Below are 24,349 nucleotides of genomic sequence, written 5' to 3'. Positions count from 1 at the left end.
ATCCATTTAATCACTCATAAAATGTACTCGCACAACCGTATAAATTCCTTACCATACATCATCAAATTCATTAAAATTCTTAACCTAGATGGTATTTCATCTTGTAGGATGTAACAAGAAAAAATCATGCAGAGAGGCACTGTATGGCCTTTAATGTTTCCTGCGACGGCATAGTTGGCACCTGTGACTTTACATTATTAAACGTATTTCGTAGCCTAGACTCTGAAATTCCCCAAAATAGCTGCGAATCGCACAAGTTCGCCAACTTGAAACACCTGCATGGGTTTGAGACGGAGTCCTCGTGTGACCCTCCGCTAGCTCCCGTTTCAAAATGTTTTCCAAATTTGAGTCCATTTATTAAAAAACTATAACATGATTTTGGGAACATAATCCCAAGCGTATTTGAAATTGAAACATGTTTAAATTTTTGAGGTGTACTCGAACCAGGATATCCATAGTCGAATGCATGTCCTATTATGCGCAAAATTAGTATTTTTACAAAATCAGCCTCAACATGAGAAGGCAGACTTGGATCACACCAAACTGCCCTTATGCAGTGTTCCTCCGGATCCAATAACTCCACGATACCACCAGCCATTGGTATCAGGGGCACATCCGTATCGCCAGCGTTTTGCTTCTTTGCCCCAATTATTAGGATAAAACCGACAATTGTCGCGTCCGTCAAACCTTGGATCGTCTGAATGTAAATGTTTGTGGATAAATGTATAACATGAATGTTGGTGTAAAGGAGTATAAGATGATAGCCAGTGGATTTTGAGCATGAGTGTGGAGTATCCACGGGTATCTTAAGGTCTTATGCAAGGGTCCGCAAATGGATATATGCATACTCAATATGGCACATTCTTACTATTCTTAGTATCCAAGCTAGTACCTCCATAGAGTCTCATATCTGTCTAACCCAAGGATCTCCTTTAGAACGTTTAAATGCCCACCAACCAAGTCCAGTAAGAGAACCTGAAGCAGTAAGAATGCCGGTAGGCACTCCTATAGCTATACCAGGATTAGTAGGAGAAGAGCCTCCACCACCAGAAGGGGCTAAGGCTTCTTGAGCAGCAGGAGCAATGGGAGTAGGAGCTTGAGAACGAGTAGCTCCAGGTTGACTAGGAGAAGGAGTGTCAGCATCTTTATCAACAACTCCTACTCCATTATTGACTCTAGCATCAGCTTGACCAGGTTGTTGAGCTTTTTTAGGAGCACCTTGTTCACCAGGAGGACCAGTAGGAACACCAAAATCACCAACAGATTTAGCAGTAGGTCCTTGATGTTCATCATTTTCTAGAGATTCTTCCTTAGATTTATGTTCAGCTTCAGGAACACCTACGCCAGTAGTTTTAGGGTCAACATTAGGTTTATTATCAATACTAGCACTAGCAAGATCCTTAACCAGGTGATAAGCTGTATTTATGACCTCTATACCAAGTTGACTAGCGAGACCAGACCCTGCCTTTCCAATATCTGCTAGGTCATTGAATATTTTTTCATCATTAACGGCATTATTGACTTCAGAAAGTGCTCTTTTAATTATATCTCCAAGAGGAGTTACTAAATGAGTGCCACCCTCAGTAGGACCTTCTTCATCTTGAAAAATAGTATCTTGGCCGGACGGAGTTCCAGCAGATTGATCAAGATACATTTGTACCTTAGCAGTTTCAAGTTCTACTTGAAGTTCTTGACCAAGAGGAAATGATTCATCTCCATCATGGCCTACTCTAGCGTCAATTCTATCAACACTAGTACCATGATTATCATCAGTGAGTTTTTTTTGAACCTTTTCACTCTTAAATCCTTCAGGTTCATATACAGTTTCAGCGGGTTCTTTTTCTTTTTCATAAGGTTGAGGCGGAGAAATAGCAGAAACACCTTGAGGAGCAACAGCAGCTTGAAGTCCATCTCCAGCATTAGTACCTAGTACCTTATATGAGTCATCCTCAACCTCAGAAGATCCCAAGGGAATGTCCTCATCTTCTCCGCTTCCAGTACCTTCATCAGAACGTGCCGGTGAGTCTTGTCTGGGACACCTGCCCAATGTAGTACAGTGTAGTTGATTTAGCACGCTCACAAGTTTGTTCCACTTCTTGCAGCTATTAATGGCTTCAGGTGTTATTCCTTTGAGTACAGAAGTTGATGTCCATCTTTTGGTAGTACTAGTCCTACTCTTCCTAAACCATCCTATAGTCCCTCCATTTTGTTTCACATATACCAACGCTGGATTCTCGCCACAGTAAAAGACATATACGTCAATTGGAGCAGCCATTGGCAGACCTAAGTTTCTAGATGTTATACGTCTTCTTTGACCTTGATCACCATTGAGGTAGAATTTAATGCCGGCCAGTTTTCCATTGGGAACAGAGTGCTTATAAGCTGTAAGATTGCTTGATGGGTGATGTACACAAGAAACTGGTATTTCTTCAACAGAGACCCTATTATGCTTCTTACTGCAACAATACCTAGTACCATTGGGACTCTTTCTAGAAAGTTGTTCAGAATAATTTTTGGTAATATTCATAGTGACTGCATTGTGATGAGTACAGATTACCTCATCTAACTTATTTGTTAAAGCTTCTGTAGGTTGTTTTTCATTAAATTCTTTACTACCATAATAAAAGCCCTTTGATTCTCCATCAACTTGCTGCCAACTATCCTTATCTTTACTCGCATAAAATTTAGAGTTTCCACCTCCAACCTCAGCTAACTCAAGTACAATTGGTACATCCGAAATTGATGTATTAGAATACAGTCTTACTCCATCTAGTGCGCTAATAGGAGGATCTATTTCAGTAATCTTTCTCTTGTCATAGTCAACTCTAGACAGTTTAAACTCCGAATCACCTGAAAACGTGTAAGATGTAACCATGTATTCACTCCCGGATAGTGTGGTAGACTTAACAAATTGTATGCCTTTACCTTTGGAAGCATTGGAATCAAAGCTAAAAACCTTTTGAGTATCACCAATATCAAATGGAATAACTTTGTTCCTGGCACAATTTCTATCATCCAATCTGATCTGTAATGATGTCTCAGAAATTCCATGGTGTACCCAAATTTTTGCATCTTTGTCATGTACTTCTTGTTCATTACTTTCATACTTAATGTAGTACTTCTTTTCATTTCCACCAATGTCCACTTCTAGGATAAGAGGTTTTGCATCGCTATTGTCATGGCCTTGGTCCCAGTAGTAAACAGAGACTTCATCAACATTTTTGATGTCATGTCCATCCCCCAGTGTATCGCCATCACTTAAAGTTCCCTTGAGAGTAAATTGCTCTTTGCCAGAATGTACATATGCGACAAAACCTGTGACATTAGTAATACTGGTCTCCTTTTTGGCAATAATGCTAAGATTTGGATCCTTATCGCAACTACATGATCCACCTTTACACTTTACATTTAACGTTAACACACCATTCATCCTCCATGTTTGTATAGAGTATGCTCCTTCAAAACTCTGAGATCCATGAGAGTCTCAATGCGACCAAAGGGAGCATACAGTAGAGATAGACTCCCTCACAACTAGTTCACTGTCAGAGAGAGTATCCAAAGTCCATCATTCATACAAACTCCACTGGCTCCACCAAATCTACCATTACCACGTTCGCATCGGTGAGGATGCTTATGCTGACTTACCTCGATTAGCTTCCCGGCAACTTCTTCTGCGCTGTGTATCCCTTGAAGTTCATTCATGGAGTTTCCATTGGCCATCCCTGAACCGGTTCCCGTTCGTCCAAAGTTCCTCAAATTTGCCTTTAAATTCCCGATTGCAGCGCTGGTTCTCCTTACGTCTCTCTTGCTTACTCTCTCAAACGTGGAATCGTATGCCTTGGAGAACGACGAGTGGTCCTTCTTCCTCCTTCCACTGAGTTCGACGACGATGCTCTGGAGCTTATCCTTGGTCACTGACGAGACGTTTGAGAGTACCTTGACAATGAGCCCCTTGGTATCCAGGACATTCTCGTCTGAAAAGGGAAGGGGGAGTATAAAACTGCCCAGATTGGCCGCTGCCAAGTACCGGTGCGTACGTTCCAGCAAATCCGCCGCCAAACCACTCACATACCCTTCCATTTACTGTGACTATGGCGAGCGTCTAGTAACAGAGGGTATAGAGGTAGTTGCGAGAACACAGAGGCTATGGATGGCCGAATCCAGGCGCCGCTACACACTCGGCTCCCCATGGGGACCCTCACCCGCCCGGGGCCAGACTCTTTGATCAAGAAACGGAACCATAGGCACAAACGAGTCGCATACGATAACAGGGACGCGAGGTAAGAACCAGGAAACGAGCATCGGCAAGGATAATCGAGGCGATCGATCGGCCCTGGGAATTTTCCACCAAAGCGAAGAAAATTGGAGCGTATTGGCACCCGTAGTGAGGCGTAGCCAGGATTTAAGCTTTGGTCGAGTTTAGGACGCAGTTTGGCGTTGACGAGACCATCTAAGGCTCGGAGGGTAGCCAAAAGGGCATTGCAGAGGCTTCTTGGTTTGCAGAATAATCGACAAGGCCACAATGGGATTCTTTTCGTCCATGGGATATGCGCTATTGGCGCCAATTCGGGCCTTGCGCTACAAGACGGCGACGCCAACGATGAAGGAACGGGTCATCAAGGGAGGGATTTTGTGCCGCAAGCTGTGGGTCGTATTTCCACCCATTATGCTCTACCAGTACATTAGAGGAACAGACCGCGAAATGCTAACGACGGAGCTTTTCTATACAAATTCACAAAGTGAAGACGCCGAGGCGTTTTACAACCCCGCAAAACCAAGAGCCTACAGGAACTGGAAAGTTCAACATGATTTAGCGCTCTTGTCTGCCGCCGCTAATCAGAATGCAAAGTCTTAAATGCGAACTATGTGTCCGTAGCCAAGCGGAGGACTGAGCGACTATCAGGAGCTCTGTGGCGACCAACGGGAGCCTAAGGAAGAGTAGGATTAAGGTCATTACTGGAGTACAACGGAAGGAAGAATGACCTACCGACGTCGAAGACTAGGTAGTAGATCACTATGGAATGAGTGGAAGAGTGATGGAGACTCTATTAGCCTAGTGAGTAGAGGACTGAAAGTATACTTTAGTATAGGAGCCTAAATGGTCACTTGCCCTACTCCAGTAGACTCTTTATTCTACTTGTGGAACCAGGAGGACGACAGTATGGAGTCTAGAATAAGTATTGATGAATGAGTTACCATTATGAGACTCTCAGCCTCGAGTTGCGTAATGCAAGAATACTCAGTATGGGAGTTCCTAATGTTTGCTATCTGGATCTAGTATGGAGTATGTACTGGTAAGCAAGTAGGTAAATACTGCACAAAAAACTGCAAAGGAGGGAACTGCCAAGGAACGTGCAACTGTGGATGTGGAGGAGTTGGAGGAAAATGCCAACCTGACCAATGTACATCTAACAACTGCCAATGCTGCAAAGATAGGGGTGGTAATATTTCAACTTTTAACACATTCACACCCCAATCCATAATGACCATTTTGGCCTTTACTGGAGACGGCTACCTCAAGACTTATTTCAAATATGAACATCAGGGTAAATGGCCTGCTGACTAATACTATCTACCTGAAAAGAATCTAGGAAAGCTACTCAATCGGGATTCACAAAGACTGTTTTAAGGAGAACCTTGACAGGTTAATGATCATTGTTACAGCTCCGCTAAGGATGCTACTCATGGCTAATTCCTCCATCTACCAAGCCCTGGGAATACACAAGCTCCTATACTCTGTATACTCGCCATTTCTCCTCTATTCACTAGGCTAATAGAGTCTCTATCACTCTTCTTTAAGCTCCCGTTGGTCGCCCATTCGTTAGACTCATTCCATAGTGATCATTTAGGCTCCTTACAGTCGCCATAGAGCTCACTGCGTTCGCTTTATTGACTTTACAAAATCGGATAACTTGACCTCTGGTCATCTTCTACAATAGTAAATGGCTGTGTTTGCAGCTCTGTAATTTGTCTCTCTATTCTTCATCCATTCATTCCAGTACGTAGAGGCGAGTGGGCGGGAATGCTTTGCCATTTCTTCCTCTCCCTACACACCTGCCTGATGTCGTCCATTCAGTGCGAATTTTAGAGCAACACACTCGGTATCTTTTAATTTGTACTAAAAGGTAAATGGAAGACCTGGAGGCAAATGAAAAATGTAATGTTATACGTCTTTGGGCTCGTCATTGGCAACATCGCACACACGCTCGCTAAAAGTGTTCGAAATGACCAAACTGGAGGATTCTTGAACCAGAAAGGCATTCAGTACGCTGGAATTACCGACAAAAGTGGCCCTTTGGGGGTAGAAATTGGTGGTAGTGACACTAGGCTTGACGGACTCTCCACCAATCTCTACAGGCAGTTGATGAATGACGTGAGCGGCAGCGTTGCCAATAAAAGTGACGGTGGAAACGGCCAATCTGATGATTTCATCGACGGAGCCGACTCCAGTGCCTCTGGAAGCATCGCAAGAAATGACAACATTACCGTTTTAGATCCAGCCTATATCAAGCGAGTAGAGCTCGAGATTAAAATGACATATGGAGGTTTGTTTTCAGCATTCATAGACTGGTTTGTAGAGCGCGAGCTTGCCTACTTTCGGAACATGATTAAAGAATTCCAAAAGAGCTCGGAAAGTGAAGATACAGATCCACTAGTTGATGATTCCACAATGGATCACATGAAGGAACACTTTCAAGACAGGTATGTCGAAGACTACAAGGCGCTTGATGATAAATCGGTTGGTTTATGTTTCCCTTATGACCATTTATAACTCATTCATTTCATAAACAAACGTACAGAGAATGACAAAGGACTTGGAGACGGCCAGGATCCTAGTAAAGATAATAAAGAATGAATTTGCCAAGGTTGTTGAGAACTAGACTAGACAGAAATTTACAGTTTGGAGGAATCCAGAAGAAATACCTGGAACCAAATATTGAAAGATTCACACAAATTAAAGCAATCGCAGATTCTTTTGGAGAAAACACAGATACTCCGTGTAGAACACAGGCAGGATGTCGTAGATTGGAAATTCTCATTAACCTGTGCACATATATCAGAGGTGGAACCCAGTTTGCCTATGATATTTTTGCCACAATGGTCCATGTGCTCGGAAGCATGCTCTCCGTGTTATGTGGATGCGTTTTTATCGGCCCCGTTCACATTTGCTTTCTCAAGAATTTTCCGGTAAGTTTAATTGGTTACTATATGCCAATATGGATACTCTCTGACAGTGAGCTAGTTGTGAGGGAGGATGAATGAATGATAGTCTAGGGAGTAAAGTGCTGGTCTGCTCCCTTTGGTCGCATTGAGATTCTCATGGATCTCAGAGTTTTGAAAGACAATACTCTACCTGAACATGGAGGATGAGTCAGGAATGGCTAAAATTAGAACTAGATAAATTATGTGGTACATCAGGATGTAGATGTAACAAAAAACCACATTACCTCAGTGTTACAGCCACAAAGGAGATCAATAATCCTACAAGAGGCTATGATAAGCATATTCATACTCTTTCAAAAGGAGGAACATTCACGTTATACAATGTGAAGTATAATGAAGAATTGATTTTTAGTGATGGGCTTGATAATGTTTTTGGTGTTACAGAAGTCTCTGTTTACTATGGTGGAGAAAAACGTGACATACCATTTATCATAGAAATTAACAACGGAGGAAAACAGTACTACTTTAACGAAAATCCTTCTTCCACTGGGTCAAGAAATACGGTGTGGACTCGAAAGAATGATCTAAATAAACTTGACAATCTTAAGGAGAAATTAGAGGAACTAAGCTGTAAATCTTCCAATTCGGCAGCATTAGACATCTTAAAGCATAAGAACAGAGATTATTACTGCGATAATAAAGTAAATGTAAGTGGACATAAACTTAAAGGTGCAAATGATATGTATGAATTCAAGCAAACTTCTCAAAATAACCAACCCTTTAAGGTCCATTCAATCCAATATAATGGTACAGAGATTCCCATACCAATACCTCCGGAAGGAGTCAAGGAGATTTCCACATTTTATTGGAAACATCATCTAGGAAAACCACTAGTGGTCAAGGTTTTAGATACTAGAAATCAGCCCACATATTATTTCAATGATGGCAGAGTTGGTTTGCAATGGGATAAAAGAGATAAAGACAAAATTGGTGAATTGAATAACGCTATAGTAGAGCATAATTGCTTACGTAATAGAACAACCACAATTGATATATCCAATAGAGATAATGGTAAAAAATACTGTTGTACTAAAGATTGTGAGAATAGGAGGATCAAGGTTACAGAAAATAATTTGGACGATGTATTCCCGGGATTCACTAATTACGAACATTCTTCAGATGATAAGCTCCCATTCACAATTGGTAGAATTATGAAAGGTGGCGAAAAGCAAAAGGGCATTCTATTCCCCATTAAAAATGCATATTCTGTTTCTGTGTATTATGCCACAAGCTGTAAGGAACAACCTATTTTCCTGGAAATTTTATATGCTAAGGATGGATACAGAGAGTACAAGTGGTACCAAAGGATCACCCAGAATGGTTGGGACCTATTGGATATTCCTGAGAATGAAGACCAAATTAACAAAGATTTGAGAGAGAACTTTCGTAAGGTGGCCAAATTACTCAGTGAGAACAAATGTAACCCAAATAGCCTCCCTGAGGATAGTACAAAATCGTTCAGAGAATATCCAGAACCAAATGGCAAACTAACTTCTCCAGATAAAGTCTTTGAAGATCTAAAAAAACATATTTCCAATACAGAATTCACACCTCCCATGGGACTTAAAGAAGAAGAGGAAGAAGACCAAGCTAGGAAGCAGGCTAACCTTGAGGGGAAAAAATATGTTTTCACTCTTCAAAAATTAGATAAACTGAAGATGAAACCCGGAAAGACTCCACCAAACACTAAAAAACTGATGCAGATAGCGGTTAAAATTGTGAATGAAGTTAAACAAGAACTACCAGCTCTTGTTCCTCCACCACTCACTCCTATACCTGCAGCTAGCACAGCCCATTCATCCGGAGTTATCATAGATATACAGAAGAGTCCTAGCAATGGAAAAGGACATGATACATATACTTTTGGAATATCCGATCAAAAGGTTAAGTTGGTAAAGTCTGTAGACCCTCCTGGTTCTGGCTTCGTAAAACTCACGCACACCAAGAATGATTCTGGTATAGGACCTTTTACTGTTGAGAAAGTCATATTTGGAGAAGAGAATAATGACACTACGGCTGGTTTAAAACTCAACAGTGGTAATAGTATTAAACACTTGGCTGTATGGTACTGGAAAGAGAAGGGAGGAATTGAAAACCCTCTTTTAGTGGAAATCATAGAAAGTAATAATAATTATAAGTATCATGCAAACAAAGGAGGTTGGAATCAATGGTATCCACATGGAGAATCCCAACTCCAAGGCGAGGAACTTGAACAAAAACTGGATGATCTTAACTGTAATCTCAACAAAGCGGTTACAATGGATATTACAGAAATTTCTATCAGAAACCGATCACATTCTTGTGGAAATAAGATTGAAGTTAGTTCCCAGTCAATAACACTTATCTCTAATTCTATTGTATCAACCAATACGTCTTCCATAAAGTATTCCATTCATAAAATTCAAGATAAAGGATATAAACTTGCGAAGATAAAGTATTATCTTCAGGGTCAGTTAAATGAAAGGAAAAGAATAAAAGCCGATGAATTAAAATTTCCCATAGAAGGCCCTGTAGATATATACACATTCTACTGTGAAAATAACCCAATCCTCATATATGTTGATGCTTTTGGACAGAAAAAGTGGTACAAAAGACAGAACAAGAACAATCATGACAGTAACTGGGTGGTAGCCGGTGAACTTGATGGTGTATTACCGGAAAAGATTAAGAATAGAGACTGCGAGAACTGGGAGAAACTAAAAGGGGTCTATACCGGTTTGAATTGCACGATCGGTGATTGCTCCATTATCCCTGGCTCCAAATTTTCTAGTGGCTCTACAACCATAAAATTTACATCCTTACCTCCACCACAAGTAATCATTAAACTCTCAGAAAATAAAAATGCAATTGGTGGAGAAACTACGTATATTGCTCCTACTGAAACTCCTAGTGTTACAATTAGGGTCACAGAAACCACTTACCCTACCCAGGACTTCCTCAAGTACGAACATACTCTATATCCTAATAAAGACGAATTCACACTAAAGGGAGTATTGGATGATGATGGAAAGGAAGTTGAAGGAACTGGTGGAAAGGTTACCTCCGTTTCTGCTTATTACTGGACCGGTAATACTGATAGGGCCCTCTTGGTAGGGGTTACTACTAATGCTGGAATTAATACATACTATAGGAACAGCAAAAATGGTAGCTGGAAACCATACACTCTTAGAGTCTCCTCTGATGGTAAACCTACTAAGGAGGAGTTAGAGTTGCTCAATTGTGAGATTAACGACGTTGTTCAAATAGATGTTACAAAGACTTCTAAGTACTGTCATGATGGACATGGAGGTAGTTATATTAAGAAAGTAAAAGTTACTGATACCACTCCCGGGGAGAATCAGCTTGCTATGTACAAGGCTTATGAACACACTCCTAGTGGAGGATCATTTATCATATCTGCCTTCAAGAAAGGTGGTGTTGCCCTAAAACTGGATGGTTTGGAACCTCTTCCTCTCAAAAATGCTACTAGAGTTGTTGTCTATTTCTGTAGTAACAGGACATACAACCCCCTTCTAATTTACATACCAAAAGCAATAGTATCTGAGAAATGGTTTCAGAGTAATGATAAGGGAAATACTTGGAAAACAATAGACTCTAAAGTTCCAGAGAATGAGAACGATTACAATAAGATACTGAGAATACTAGATGAACTGAATAGTGATTGTAAGCCACCCTCTGTCACTATAGATATTTATGAGAGGGACCACCCTAAAATTTTTACTACTTATAGAAGTCCTCCTTTCACTATTGAGGTGAGACAGAAGGAGCTACCAGGAATCACAAGCTTCACTGAATATGTTCATACCATCCATGGTAGAACAGGGAATTACTTTACTGTTAGTGACTTCAAAGATAGTACCAAACCTATCACAGAAAGAGATTTAACAGGAAATATGGAGTATGTTGATAGTGTTTCAGTATTCTACTGGACTCCCCTGGAAAATCCTAATAGGCAGGATTATACAGATAAGAGAGGCAGACCCTTACTCATCAAGATGACCAATAAGGCACCAGGTATACTATCCACTGACAAATGGTATGAAAATAAAGGTGAACTTTCCGGAGAAAACAATAAATGGAAAAAAATAGACTCCGGCTTGTTCACTAAACTGGCTCTAGAAAATAAACTCAACCTTCTCAATTGTAAACTTAATAATACAGTAATAATAGACATTAGTAAGAATCAAAACGGAACTTATGACGCCTGCAAGGATAAAACTTTTGACACTTCTCACGATAAAGATAAGATGACCGTTTCTGAAGAACTGTCCAACTCTACTCTCGGAGAGTACAAGGTCTATAAGCATACTCTCAACAATGGTTCTGGAAAACTATTTCATGTTGTAAAGTTTGTTAACGGTAGAGTAACTCTTAACAATATTGGACCAACTCCTGACAACCCAATTCTAGATGTAAAAGAAGTAAGAGTTTACATGTGTGAGAAGGATAAAATTACTCCGCTTTTAGTGTATTATAACCATACCCTCAGTGAATTTACCGGTCTGAATACTCATCTCAAGTGGTACCAGAATAAGGATATTGATAATGACAGTGATAAATGGGAACTGGTTAAAGACACTCAACTAAGTTCTCCAGAAAATCACGGAGCAATCCTCGATGTACTCAATTGTCTTAAAAGTACATGTCAACCTGAAGAACCTCCTGTTGCTGAACAATTTGGTGCCGGAGTTGAACTTGCTGCTGCTGGTCTAAGCTCATGGGCTATCTTTGGAGGCTCTACCTCTGGTACTCTTGCCGGAGCTGGTGGTCTTACTGGACTTGGTTGGTGGGCATTTAAGCGTTCTAGAGGAGATCCTTGGGTTAGACAGATTTAATGAGTATCTATGGACTTTCCAGTAGGGAGACTAGCTTGGATACTGAGTGGTTGGTCTTAATTTGTTGGTTTGTTGTTTGTTACTGGGTCTCTCCCATTTTGCTTAACCTCACAATAGTCGACTATCCTTTCCTATGAACAAACATTGGGACTCTACAGCACCCTCTTGCCACTCATTTTGCACACTTTGTGCCAAAAACCCTCCCTCTGTTAACCACTCATTGATACATAAACCATTCTACATTCACAATTCACACAAACATACAGTACACTTGTCGGATCCCATACCCGGTCTTCACCAAGCTCTTTCAGGGTACTACGAGCGTGTGGCAGCTTGTCAAGACAACTACATCAATCTGTCGTATATATGCCGATCCTGGATTCGGATCTAAATTTGCCTAGCCATGCACGATACATTTTAGAAGTTAAGATTCATCAACGACACCCTTTTCGCTGACATAGATACCGTCGAGGAATTGTCTAATATCCTTCTTCCTGACGATGGAAGATTGGTGAATGAGGGCGGCTGAACGAGACACAGACTCAACGTCTACACCAGTGAGGACCAACTCGTCCTTGACAGCGTCGGACTTTTTGACGAGTACGCCTGGAAGAACCTTGACAACCCTCACGCGCTTTTCACCCAAAAAGTTGCGGATCTCGACAACCTTGCCATCGTCGCTGACGTTGGAGTTGATGGGGAAATGGGCATGAACCAAACGCATCTTGTATTGGTATTTCTACATGTTTTTGTTAAATGAGTATGGCGTAATGCGCAGCATTGAGCTTGAGCGAAATGTCACAAAGAATGAGGGATGCGAAGTATGGAGTAGTGAGCTATCCGACCACAGGCTTTAGCCGGAGGGAGAATATGTGACCGTAATGCGTAGCATGAAGAAGAGTAGCAGGGCTATGATGAGCATGAGCATTCGAGGGACAATGCCTGTGGAGATGTAACCTGTTCACCTACTCCATACCAGATCCATATAGCAAACATTAGGAACTCCCATACTGAGTATTCTTGCATTATACAGCTAGCTGTTGAGAATCTCCTAATGGTAACTCCTTCATCTATTCTTCTAGGGACTCCCTAAGGTCGTCCTCCTAGCTCCACAAGTAGAATAGAGAGTCCCTAAAGAGTCTACTGGAATGGGAATTGATGTCAGGTATCTCATAATAGAGCATTCCTTCATCTAACGACGAATACACAAGCTCCTATACTTACGTATACTCGTCATCACTATTCCATTCACTTCGCTCATTCCATAGTGATATACTACCTAGTCTCTGACGTCGGTAGGTCATTATTCCTTCCGTTGCACTCCAGTAATGACCTTAATCCTACTCTTCCTTAGGCTTCCGTTGGTCGCCATAGAGCTCCTTACAGTCGCTTGAGCTCACTACTCCATAGCTCACATTAAACAAACCTTGGTGACGCCGGTAATCATATTGCTGATATGAGTGAGGCAGGTGCGAATGGCGGCGATTCTGGTCCTTGAGGCGAACCAGATTTTAATGACGACCGATTTCCCGTCCTTGGACATGTGCAAGTCGATGGGCAGGTGGCTGAAATCGCGAGTGATTTCGCCGTGTTTGCCCTTGACGGTGACACGACGTGATTTGATCGAAATGGTGACCTCTGGAGGCACCTTTAAAGAATCAGAAGAACACAAACTCTTCATTTTATATCTGTAAATGTGTCATGAGCTGTAAAGATGAATGAGGTGCGAGAAATCGGCCGCGGACAACGGGGAGCCCCAATTTCGGCCCCCAGAGGCCCAAACGACCGGCTGACGCATGAAATCGAGCAAATACTTACACTTTTATAAATTTTTAAAATTCTCAAGTCTATGGCAAATTTTAAAGTGAAAATGGAGCCCAGCGGAGCTCCCACCACACGCCCAGTCCCCACCACCGGAAGGACAACGGCGGCGCGATTTTTCGTTCTCTTCCCGGCCGTTTTTGTCGCAATTTCCTCGGTCCTGCCATTGGTCCTACACCCCTGGGACTGGCGCGAGAGTCTCGGCCCACTGGTCGCGCGCTAGACAAACGTCGGCTAAAAGAGGAGAGGCACTGGACAGTAACCTGTGCCCGGAGCGGTTGGATTGTGAATCACATAACGTCCTGCAACACGCTGGGAGCTAACGCCGTACGGCCAAGACACCGCAATCTCGTCCTTGTGCTTCCTTGGCTCTGTGTGTGCAAGTGTAACGGCGAAGAATGAGAGCGAAATGAGATGTAATGTAGGTGGAAAACGAACCATTAAAGCCCTCTGGTGGCTGTTCCATGGGATGCCTAGTGTAGGCGATCTTTTTGCCGGATGGGAGCTTGATGGGTCTCGGCCGAAATCTCCCTGTTCAAGAGCTACAAAAGGACAAATATACTCACCCCACCACAGCTTTTGTCGAATTAAAAACTTGCAACGGTCCCCGTCCACCCCAATGACGTTGATGGCCTGAGAAGAATGCAGATGTTGGAGGGCAACACACAAACCTTTGCTCGATTCCTAGAATCCGGGATCGAAAAGAGCACGCATTTTAGTTCTGTAGTATTCGTGTAATGGTGTTTGTCTGAATGTTGGCATAGAGAGCTAAGCAGAGTGGCCAAGGGGGGCCATTTATGAGACAGGTGTTCCCATGTTTGATGAGCCGGTTACATGTACGGGAATCGGCGCCAAGAACATACTGAGTACGTCAAATATACGAGCATGCTTGGTAGATACCAAGGTCTTGGGAACCAAATGAGGATAAATTGAGCCCATAGCTCCGACCGCTAAACCATGCATAATCAGTGGCATGCAGGTAGGAGATAAGCGCCAGTATAGAGGATTCCACCATGAGCTACCATCGTGATTTCCTAACACTTTCCAGTAGTCATAATTGGCATGATCAGATTGGAAGTCAGTAATAGTATCAGTAACACTAGAGAAGTTATTACTGGTAAGAGTCTTTGGACCTTGGAGTACGCTAAGCAGTTTACCTAGTCCAGTAGCAGTACCATCTTCAGGCATTATTTTACTGCGTTCATCACCATTCTTGTACCTATACCAGTAGTTGTCTGAGCCCTTGCAGTAGTAATAATGGAAGGTGTCAGATCTCGCATAAATTAGGAGAGGTTCTCTGATATTACTAGTACCGTAGTATGCAATTAATTCCCAAAATAGCCCTTGCATGCATGGGCGGAGGAGTAGCTTCTTACCACCATTATCCATTACTGCTCTCACTGTGAATTGTGTAGTTCCAGGACTAGTGCCATCCTTTTTACCTGTGACAGTAATGGTCTTATATCCAGTAGTAGCATATCTATCATCTTCATGGTAATGAAGATTGCCATTATTTAGCTTTTTGGTCTTTGAGAGCTCAATGGTTACTCCGGGATTTTTAGGCTCTTCATCCAGAAAATGTGGAAAATAGGCTATGGTCCATAGGAGTGTAGCTATACACGAATTGATAATGCCTAGCCATATCTGGTTTTCAACTACCATATACCCTATATCAACCAGACCATTCTTACGAGCCCACATGTGGATAAACATCTGGTAGAAGAAGATGAGGACAGGTGCTACAGGAATGTTCATAAGGTACCAAAGTGCCATAAGGTGAATATAAATGTTTGCAGGGGCAGGATGGTGAGCTGAGTACCATTAGTGAAGTCAACAGAGTTTTCAGAATGGAATAGTTTTTCTCACATGTCTGCATAGATTCTAGCATTCCAGTATACCAACAAGAGAGTAGTCTAGAGAGGGGAGTGTCTCTATATGGCAGCATTAAAAATAGCCATTACCCTTCTAATTATACTCCACCCAGTGTCAAGTGTATAGTTTACTGCTTCAGCAGTGGCCAATGGAGTCATTACACCTGCAGTACTATAACCTGCTATCTCTCCCCCAGAAGGTCCTTCCTTATCTCCATTTATTTTCTTCAAAAGTTTAAGAATCTTGGCACCGTCATTGTCACTCTCTGGAGCATTATTTTCTATTTCTTCCCATCTATTACTATTTTTATCTTGTCTTCTATACCAACTGGTGGATAATCCCGGAAGGTAGATCAAGAGAGGCCTTCCGTTATTAGGGGGATAGTGGAATGCAGTAAGCGATGTGACACTACTAGTGATCTTAATACCAAATTGACGTTTATTACTATTATCTATAGCACCAATTTTATTACTACCAGCACTAGATATGGTGTGAACTACTTTCTTGTACTTTCCATCCACTTCATTTGAAGATGCAGAAAAGGTGACTGTCTGTCCACTGTCCTCGCAAGCATAACAGGGATAAGTAGTAGATCCAGCCTTTGATATATCTGGTACATGTGCATTGTTACGTTTGCAGTTCTGTAAGTCTAAATGCGTCAATAGGTTTGGCTGATGTATAAAATTATCAATATTCCAATTGCTTCCATGAGGGTTCTTGTAGTATTTTTCTTCAGTTCCACTTGTAAGCTTAACAATTAGGAGATTATCGTATTTTTGTTCTGCTCCCAAATAAAACCCCGATATGCTGCTGATAATCTCTGATTTTATACCATCCAATATATTTCCTCCATGTACAACGCTCTTGACCTTGAATGTACCCTCTCCAACCATTGAATGTTTATATTCATAGTAACCAGATTGTGAAGGATTCCCAGTTACCTCAACTTTAAAATTTAGGACATTGTTCTTAGGGGTGTAAGAATCAGCAGTTTCCTGCTTTAGATCTATTATCACATTAGGAGTAGAAAAACCTTGGATAACTTGTTGGATCTTCTCAGGAGTAGTTTCTAGAGTATCTGGATCTTGAGTAAGAGCACTTTCTTCAGTCCATTCTGTGTCTCCAAGATATTTACTATACCATTTGTAAGATCCTTTATTCGAATAACACAAAATCCTTCGTGTTGCACTCGTACCTGTAGACCAGTACACATAGAGACTATTTACACCCTCAGGTACCGAAAGTATTGTATGTTTGTCATTCCTAACAGTTCCAAATTGACCTTCTTCTATCTCATGATTATACCGAACATACTGGTGTGTATGCTCTTTGGAAGCATTACGATTTATCCTGATAGTCCTGTGACTATAACTACCACAAGAAGGACAGTTGTAAGAGCTCCTTGGGTTTGAACTCTTTTGGCTAATATCCGCTACATGAATACTATTTAGTAGACAATTCCATTCATCAAGGTCGTTAATAAATGCATGAGAGGTTGTATATGAATATTTATTCCACTCAGTACCACCATTAGTGTCATAGTAATCATCTTCTCCAAGTTGAATAATGAAAATCTGATTATCCTTAGTTGTCCAGTAGTAAATCGAAACATTTGAATACAGATTCAAATCGTTAAACCCATTTAGTTCAGAATGCCCCTTTTTGATATTTTCTATCTTATATTTCTTATCTACTGTGTATATCCGCTTGCAGTATCCATATAGTACAGTCCCATCCTTTGTAGTAGGTTTATTATCAGTGGCTAATGTTACATTTGTATATGATTCCTTTTTATCAATGTCAATTTCGATTGTTACTCCACTTGGCATCCTCCATTTTATTCAGTAGTATTTCCTAATAGTCCCTCCACCGGTCTCCCTCTATCCTACTCATTTATCCTTCCATGGTAGTAATCCATTAATGTCTCAACTGGTGTGAACAGAATTGTCAGTAGGGATGAATGTTGACCAGTGGATCTATGCATACTCAATATGGTACATTCTTTAAAACCCTATAGGATATCTGTCTAACCCAAGGATCTCCTTTATAGCGATTATAGAGTTTCCATACTGTAAAACAAGCCAAGGCAGAAGTTGTAAGAAAAGCTGTAGGTACTCCTATGATGGTAGGTAGATCAGGAGAGTCTCCAGAAGGAGTAACAATAAGGTGTTTTAGTCTTTCACCATCTATGGCATCTTCAGCCATTTGAGCCACTGGAGTACCTTGTAGAAGAATCTTAGTCTCAGACTCCGTATCAGGAACCTGGTCAGATAAGTCAGCTGCTGGGACCTCCTCACGTTGAACACCATTCTGTCCAAGATGTTCTGGGTCAAGGGTTCTAATACATTCTTTCAAGCACTCACAGTTAAGTTTCTTTAGTTCCTTAGCAAGTTTCTTAAAATCGCCTTCACTAGTACAGTCTATAGGTTTAGTTAACTTATCTGGTCTTATGTTTCCGAGAACATGAGTTTGTGTCCACTTTTCATTTCCATTACTACCGGAGGCACCATTTTTCTGGAACCATCCAGTAACACCATTTTGATTTCCATCTTCAATGTATATTAATAATGGGTTATTCTTTTGACAGTAAAAAACATAGATTGCTTTTACATTTGGAAGAAATGGTCGTCCCTCCAAAGTTATGCGCTTTATACTCTTTTCCCCTCCATCATTGTACTTGATGGCTCCCAGTCTCAAATGACCTTTAATAGTGTGTTTGTAGAATGTAAGAGAGTTAGAATGGGTTGAACAGAAAACTGTCACAGGAGTAACAGTGATCCTATTAAAACCATGGTTATCACTGCAACAATATGATCCATTGATTTTATCCGTAGATACTCCATAAGATAGATCTATAGTAACCGCATCGTTATTGTGACAGTTCTGATTATCCAAAGCTTCTTGTTCATTCATATTAGGTACTCTACCATTCATCCAGGGGCTACCTTTCTTACTCCTGCCATAGAATGTAGGTTTACTATTACTCTTGGTAATTCCAATAAGGATTGGTATATTAGGTTCACCATCCCAGAAATACACTGCAACATCCGTGACACCAGAGATTGTTGGTCCTGGCTTTCCTCCTGCTGTTCCTACTACTTCTATTATGCTAAGTCCACCTAGCTTCTTTTTTAGCTTAAATGTTCCTTCATATTCACAATAATGAGTGTATTTGGTAAAGCCGGCTACCGGCTGATTAGTCTCCTCTCTTGCCCTTATGTCAGGTATATTACTACCACATTTACATGTTCCATCTCCATCTTTTCCACATTGTTGATTTATATTCAGTGTTAATTCTCCAGCACTCATCCTCCATGATTCGATAGAGTATGACCTTTCAAAACTCTGAGATACATGAGAGTCTCAATGCGACCAAAGGGAGCATACAGTAGAGATAGACTCCCTTACAACTAGCTCACCGGGTGATCCTATGGAACATTCCAGCATTTCTAGCTTCTTATGGACTCAATTACTGTTACCTCAAGATTGTCCAAAGTTCAGAATACACGAGCTCCTCTATTCGCTACGTTCATATAGTCATCATCACTCCTATCCTTCTTCCACTCATGGCTAATTCCTCCATCTACCAATGAATACACAGGCTCCTATACTGCGTATACTCGCCATAAACTCCCTCATCCATTCTTATTCTAGAGACCCCCTTTGGTCGTCTCCTAGCTCCGCTAGCTTGTTCTCCTAACGACATACTACGCAATAAACTTACTTAAAACCTTGCAAACATGTTGGTAAAGCTCAAAATCTTCATTATAGAGTCTCTTCATTAGTCGGTGCCTCTTGCTTAGCAGAATTGCCATTGCTCTCTTCCTGCCGTTATCTTTCGGGTGACGAATCAAATGAGCCCGCAGGTTCAGGACCTTTTCAGATATGCATCCAACTGTGGAATTAAATGAGAAAACGAGACAAAACTTACGTTGAACGGGAGTACTGCCAGTGTCAAACGGCTGCTTCTGCAGGTGTTTCATGATCAACATTGTGCGCGCTCTGCGCAATTCCCGTCCACTAGCACATCTTAGGCTTAGCGCTTGTGCGATTTTAGGGTCCAAATTGGACAGATCGTCGTGTTTCCAGCGTCCAACGTATCCCTGTGGTATCTTGGCCCTCTCGGCCAGAAACGCAGCCTCAGCCTTCTTATACCATTCGGTCTTTTGTGCTCTGATCTTTTCAAACGGTATACCTTTGATGATATGCGATTTTACGTGAGAAACGCTGCGATGGCCCAGTTTCGTGAATAAACTGCAAGACCTGCCAACAATTGGCCCAAATGCCACAAGTCCTTGGCCAAATTGCGACATTTTGGTCAACTAACGCAAATGTGCGCCCAAGTCGCTCCGCATGGTGTCATTTCAAATTCTTTGCCCAATCACACGAAATGGGCCAAGATATCCACGGAGACCGGAACGCTGTAGCTCCAGGGAATTCTGGCGTTGGCTCGGGCCTGAAAAGTTTCAGCGAAGGTGAACGTATGGACTTGGAAGGCGCTCGATCGTCCATTCTATGGCATTTTGAATCCCTGCTGCTCTATCCGTCGGTAAAGTCGCCTCAGGAAGACCTGCTAGTCAGCCTCTCAGGCTCCAGTGACCCGCTGAAAGAAGAGCTTGAAGATACGCTCGCCGCTATAGCCCATGTGAACGCTGCAGACGTCCATAGAGGAGTTCTGGCCCTTGATGGGCTCCTGGGAGGATCGGTCTTTCTGCCGGAAGAAGGATCCCTCAAGGCATCTAGAGGTGCGAAAGGTGATGCAACACAAGGGGGGAATGAATGGCTATTCAGGCACTTTACGGAAAAGATAACCAAACACATCTCCAAAGACTTGGACGGCTTAGAGGAACTTCACGTTCTGAGTGCTCTTGTGCTTTGTCTGAACATTTTTGCGAGGGTCAACTGGCTTGGGCCGCCGCTCTCTGTTTGTCTAGAAGCCGACAAGTGTCTCTCTGAAAAGTATGCAAGAGTTGCAAAGGATGAGGAAATTGATCCAGACAAGTTGGATACACTAGAGCCAAACACTAGCATTTCGGCCTATGGACTAGACCTTCTCTCGAAGGAATTTGCCGAAAGGTGCATTCTGGGTTCACCTGATTTGAAACTTACAAATCTGCCGGATGATCACCCTCTCAAGGGTCTCATAAAGGCTGTGATTGACGATTTGGCCATAGATGGTGAAGTGGTATACTCCGGTGTGCACGGGGCAACGTATTTTTACACGGCCGTAATCCTGCTCTCTACACTAGCAAGGGAAGGGAAAAGGCTGAAATCACTGGGAATATGGCGTTCCAGAATCGCATTTGTATGGCAGAAGATTATTGAAGACTCTGTTCATAATCCATGTCCAACGTTGTTTAATGCCTCGGTACTTGGCCTTGTCGAGGCTTTAAAGAGGTCAAAGGTTATAAATGAAGATTTTACCATAAACACCTGCGACGCTATCATTGGCGAAAATGTGCAGAGTGACGTTTTACAAAAAAAGGAAAATATGGATGGACTTGCTCCATTGATAATATCAGAAAATGTAGTTTTAAAATGCAGTGTTACTCCAAATGTAGCACCTCATCTTCTCTTGGAATTAGTACAAAGGCTACCATTTTATAATCTGAGTAGACTTCATGATAAAATCTCTAATTTAATATCCAAAATTACCGGATTCGAATTTGAATTTACCGGAGAGCTAGGGATTAGACGCAAATACCAACAACGTCAATTACCTCAGCTAATTGTAAAGACGAGCAGTGGAGCTAAAAATGTTCCCTCAGAACACTCTTTACAAGATGTTGCACCAAGTAACATCCAACTGAACTCGCTTTATGACGATAATGATATACTAGAAGCACCAAAGTTGGAAAATGAACAGGTGCAGACCCTTTCGCCATTTGAACAGGTCTTTCTTCTCTCAAACGGATTCAATAGGTTCCTTACCATACCAGAAGGAGATGAACTTGCTCTTCAATATATAGGTGCAATTGTTACAAAGTGTCTATCCAGCTCAGACAGCAAGTGGTTGATCACCTCCTTGGCCTTGTGGCTTCGCTGCAAAACGGAGTATAATCGCAATAAAACTGTAGAAAGAGCAACGTTTCAACTTCATTCTCTCTCTGAAAATTATCTAGAGCCATCTCCTGCTACAGGATCTCGATTGGAATATTTTTGGCTCACAAACTATCCATCGTGTTGGGACATTAAAAGGGAAATTGCCAGGAGAATGTGTAATATTGGCTCATTTTTGACAGCATTTGAAATTTATAAACAGCTGCATATGTGGGAAGATGCTATTCAATGTCTAATTATCGCCGATCGCAAAGAGGATGCCAAGAGGTTGGTGAAGGAACAGTTGGAGCAAAATCCAACTCCACAGCTCTACTGCTTCTTGGGAGATGTGGAAAGGAATATGAAGCATTACGAAACCGCATGGAAGATTTCTGGAAATAGATGTGCAAGGGCTCAGAGATCTCTTGGGGTGATGCATTTTCAATCTGGAGACCATCAGTCGGCCATTAAATCTCTAGAACTTGCTCTTGCTATTAATCCAATGAGGGAATCCAGTCAGTTTCTATTGGGATGTTGCTTTCTAAAGACTGAAAATCTTCAGGGAGCCATAAATGCCTTTTCTCGCGTCGTAGCTCTGAATCCAGAATCATCAGATGCATGGGCAAACATGTCCACTGCTCACATGAATGTTTGTTTTTATACTTTGCTCACAAAAATATGCAGTTGAAGAGCATGACAAGTGCAAGGCTCTGTATAGACCAAGCGATAAAGCATAATCCGACAAAGTGGCAACTCTGGGACATTTTACTGCGCATTTCAGTTTCGGTTTGTTTTTTACACTTTTATAAATACCCAATAGTCTAGGGAAGTCCAATCTGTCTGCAACTGTATAACAAAGTTGCTAGATTTAGGAAAGGTGAGTAATGAGTTAATGAGTATAACACCTTAGAAATCGATAATCGAGCCTTGGATGGTTGCATTTTTGGTGGAGTATGACCAAAAAGTCCAACGAGACTCCACAAAAAGGTCAATTGAAGCAACTCTGAAGCACGTAACTACAGAAATTACAGATTCTGGAGAAATTTGGGAAATTTATTGCAAATATCTCAGCTTCAACAAGAACTATGAGACCGCCTTGGAAGTCACATTTAAGGAATACAGAAGTATTGAGAGTGAAATTGTATCAAAGTTGGCAGTTAAAAAGAATGATGCAGAATCTCAACGGGAACATGATGTATCTCAGTTGAAAAGGTTGACAAACTGTCTAGGGTCAATGGTTACGCTCTTGAAACGAGCCTCTTTAGAAACTAGAAGGAAAAAGAGGGGAGATGTGATTTCAACGCTGGAAGCCATCAAAGCTAGAGTTGATGCAAGAACTCCAGAAGTTCACCAAGAGTTTCTAAAGGAAATTAATGCCCTCATTGAAACTGCAGAAGTGGAAGATGTTATTTGTGTCTATGAGGATGAAGTCGTGAATGGAGCCACTTGATACTACCTACCTAGTACTTCTCTAGACCCATTCCCTCAACTGTATGTACATCCAAACTACCGAGTATATATTGGATAATAATCACATTACACAACTGTAACCATTACAGCGTAATTTAAGCGTTTGAAAACAAACTGAGTAATGATGACATTATTTAAAAATCTCCAATTGATCTGAAAGGTTAAAATGTTTAGGCGAAGACGTGCTCCAAATCAGCCAAAACAGCATGATGTGGCAAGCCAGCAAGGGCTGGAGCATGCTTGCAGACACCCTTGGCGAGCTTTCCGAACCAGACACGGTGAGCAAGCTCCTCAGCAACACCACCAACGACATGGAAGAAGGCCTCAGCGCCATTGGCGAAGGAAACGTGGAACAAAACAAGACCACCTTCCTTGCAGTGAGAGAAGGCCAAGACTTCCTTGACAGCAGCTGGAGCAGTCCAGGCAAAGTGAGCACCGCACTTGAGACCATCGACAACCTCACCACCGGCGACAAAGTGAGCAACCTTGGCACCATGGTGGACACCCTTGACGAGACCGCCATGGGCAGCCCAATCACCAGTGAAGTCAAGGTGAAGAGCAGAGACAGCGAAGACGCTGACAGCAGAGATCAAAGCAACAATAGCGTTCATTGTGTATTTAGTATCGGTCCTCTACGTATGTCATCCCTGTATATCCAACGCTGTAATCCACAACCATCCTTTACTCCAAGAACGCATCTTAATATCCTCCTATTCCAAGCTTTGTAACTTCTAGACATGTTTTTGTGGATGCCTAGTATCACTGAATTATCATGTTATACAACTGCTTCTTCATAGCCGTCCAAGTAATTAATATTATTGACAGGTACAATATTATGCACCTTTTAATGTTCCACTGTTAAGCCTATGAATATGCTTTGAACACACCGATAGGCTTAACCATCCCAGATACGCTGTACCCTGGCCTTGCCTACACTTTAAAAAAAATCCCAAATTCCAATAACGAAGGTTCCATAAATAAGCACGTAGAATATTTTAAAACCAGTTAAGTTGGCACAGCCAACACATTCAATATGAATTAACAAACATTAAACTGCATTATTTTTGTACAATTTTAAAAATGTTCCA

General features: G+C 41.7%; 9 protein-coding genes across 9 annotated transcripts; 3 read left to right on the top strand and 6 right to left on the bottom strand.

Annotated features, from left to right (window-relative positions):
* Positions 1-30: 30 nt before the first annotated feature.
* Positions 31-4,157, bottom strand: BEWA_030320 (hypothetical protein). Its single transcript, XM_004829788.1, has 2 exons — positions 3,646-4,157; positions 31-697 (listed from the first exon to the last, which is right to left on the bottom strand). Exons 1-2 carry the CDS (start codon positions 4,078-4,080, stop codon positions 125-127), a joined length of 1,008 nt encoding a protein of 335 aa, XP_004829845.1. The 5' UTR covers positions 4,081-4,157; the 3' UTR covers positions 31-124.
* Positions 4,158-4,522: 365 nt separating this feature from the next.
* BEWA_030310 (hypothetical protein) lies at positions 4,523-4,931 on the top strand (the record flags this gene model as incomplete). The annotated part of the gene is made up of 1 exon (XM_004829787.1): positions 4,523-4,931. The coding sequence occupies one exon, from the start codon at positions 4,523-4,525 to the stop codon at positions 4,853-4,855; it is 333 nt and encodes a 110-aa protein (XP_004829844.1). The 3' UTR covers positions 4,856-4,931.
* Positions 4,932-6,160: 1,229 nt separating this feature from the next.
* Positions 6,161-12,059, top strand: BEWA_030300 (hypothetical protein; the record flags this gene model as incomplete). Its single annotated transcript, XM_004829786.1, has 5 exons — positions 6,161-6,545; positions 6,579-6,739; positions 6,801-6,866; positions 6,901-7,188; positions 7,377-12,059. 5 exons carry the CDS (start codon positions 6,161-6,163, stop codon positions 12,057-12,059), a joined length of 5,583 nt encoding a protein of 1,860 aa, XP_004829843.1.
* Positions 12,060-12,472: 413 nt separating this feature from the next.
* Positions 12,473-13,925, bottom strand: BEWA_030290 (60S ribosomal protein L6, putative). The gene is made up of 3 exons (XM_004829785.1): positions 13,878-13,925; positions 13,486-13,747; positions 12,473-12,798 (listed from the first exon to the last, which is right to left on the bottom strand). The coding sequence occupies exons 2-3, from the start codon at positions 13,738-13,740 to the stop codon at positions 12,484-12,486; spliced, it is 570 nt and encodes a 189-aa protein (XP_004829842.1). The 5' UTR covers positions 13,741-13,747; positions 13,878-13,925; the 3' UTR covers positions 12,473-12,483.
* A 1,886-nt stretch (positions 13,926-15,811) lies between these two features.
* BEWA_030280 (hypothetical protein) lies at positions 15,812-17,581 on the bottom strand (the record flags this gene model as incomplete). The annotated part of the gene is made up of 1 exon (XM_004829784.1): positions 15,812-17,581. The coding sequence occupies one exon, from the start codon at positions 17,579-17,581 to the stop codon at positions 15,812-15,814; it is 1,770 nt and encodes a 589-aa protein (XP_004829841.1).
* A 157-nt stretch (positions 17,582-17,738) lies between these two features.
* Positions 17,739-19,061, bottom strand: BEWA_030270 (hypothetical protein; the record flags this gene model as incomplete). The annotated part of the gene is made up of 1 exon (XM_004829783.1): positions 17,739-19,061. The coding sequence occupies one exon, from the start codon at positions 19,059-19,061 to the stop codon at positions 17,739-17,741; it is 1,323 nt and encodes a 440-aa protein (XP_004829840.1).
* Positions 19,062-19,459: 398 nt separating this feature from the next.
* On the bottom strand, positions 19,460-20,065 carry BEWA_030260 (40S ribosomal protein S15, putative; the record flags this gene model as incomplete). Its single annotated transcript, XM_004829782.1, has 2 exons — positions 19,460-19,647; positions 19,684-20,065. 2 exons carry the CDS (start codon positions 20,063-20,065, stop codon positions 19,460-19,462), a joined length of 570 nt encoding a protein of 189 aa, XP_004829839.1.
* Positions 20,066-20,142: 77 nt separating this feature from the next.
* BEWA_030250 (tetratricopeptide repeat domain containing protein) lies at positions 20,143-23,241 on the top strand (the record flags this gene model as incomplete). Its single annotated transcript, XM_004829781.1, has 4 exons — positions 20,143-22,440; positions 22,476-22,577; positions 22,612-22,668; positions 22,702-23,241. The coding sequence occupies 4 exons, from the start codon at positions 20,143-20,145 to the stop codon at positions 23,239-23,241; spliced, it is 2,997 nt and encodes a 998-aa protein (XP_004829838.1).
* A 104-nt stretch (positions 23,242-23,345) lies between these two features.
* Positions 23,346-24,279, bottom strand: BEWA_030240 (signal peptide-containing protein). Its single transcript, XM_004829780.1, has one exon. It carries the CDS (start codon positions 23,870-23,872, stop codon positions 23,432-23,434), a length of 441 nt encoding a protein of 146 aa, XP_004829837.1. The 5' UTR covers positions 23,873-24,279; the 3' UTR covers positions 23,346-23,431.
* Positions 24,280-24,349: the final 70 nt, after the last annotated feature.

Source organism: Theileria equi, chromosome 1, assembly GCF_000342415.1.
Source record: "Theileria equi strain WA chromosome 1, complete sequence".
In the NCBI taxonomy this organism is placed as follows: domain Eukaryota; phylum Apicomplexa; class Aconoidasida; order Piroplasmida; family Theileriidae; genus Theileria; species Theileria equi.
Note: the sequence above shows the minus strand (reverse complement) of the source record. Positions and strands in the feature narration are given on the sequence as shown.

What these genes read in the sequence shown, in the direction of transcription:
- BEWA_030320 (XM_004829788.1), bottom strand. Translation starts at nt 4,080, where the DNA reads ATGGAAGGGTATGTGAGTGGTTTGGCGGCGGATTTGCTGGAACGTACG. An exon ending in TTGCCGGGAAGCTAATCGAG is followed by an intron (nt 698 to 3,645) that starts GTAAGTCAGCAT and finishes ATTTACATTCAG; the next exon opens with ACGATCCAAGGTTTGACGGA.
- BEWA_030290 (XM_004829785.1), bottom strand. Translation starts at nt 13,740, where the DNA reads ATGAAGAGTTTGTGTTCTTCTGATTCTTTAAAGGTGCCTCCAGAGGTC. An exon ending in TGATTACCGGCGTCACCAAG is followed by an intron (nt 12,799 to 13,485) that starts GTTTGTTTAATG and finishes AAAAACATGTAG; the next exon opens with AAATACCAATACAAGATGCG.
- BEWA_030240 (XM_004829780.1), bottom strand. Translation starts at nt 23,872, where the DNA reads ATGAACGCTATTGTTGCTTTGATCTCTGCTGTCAGCGTCTTCGCTGTC.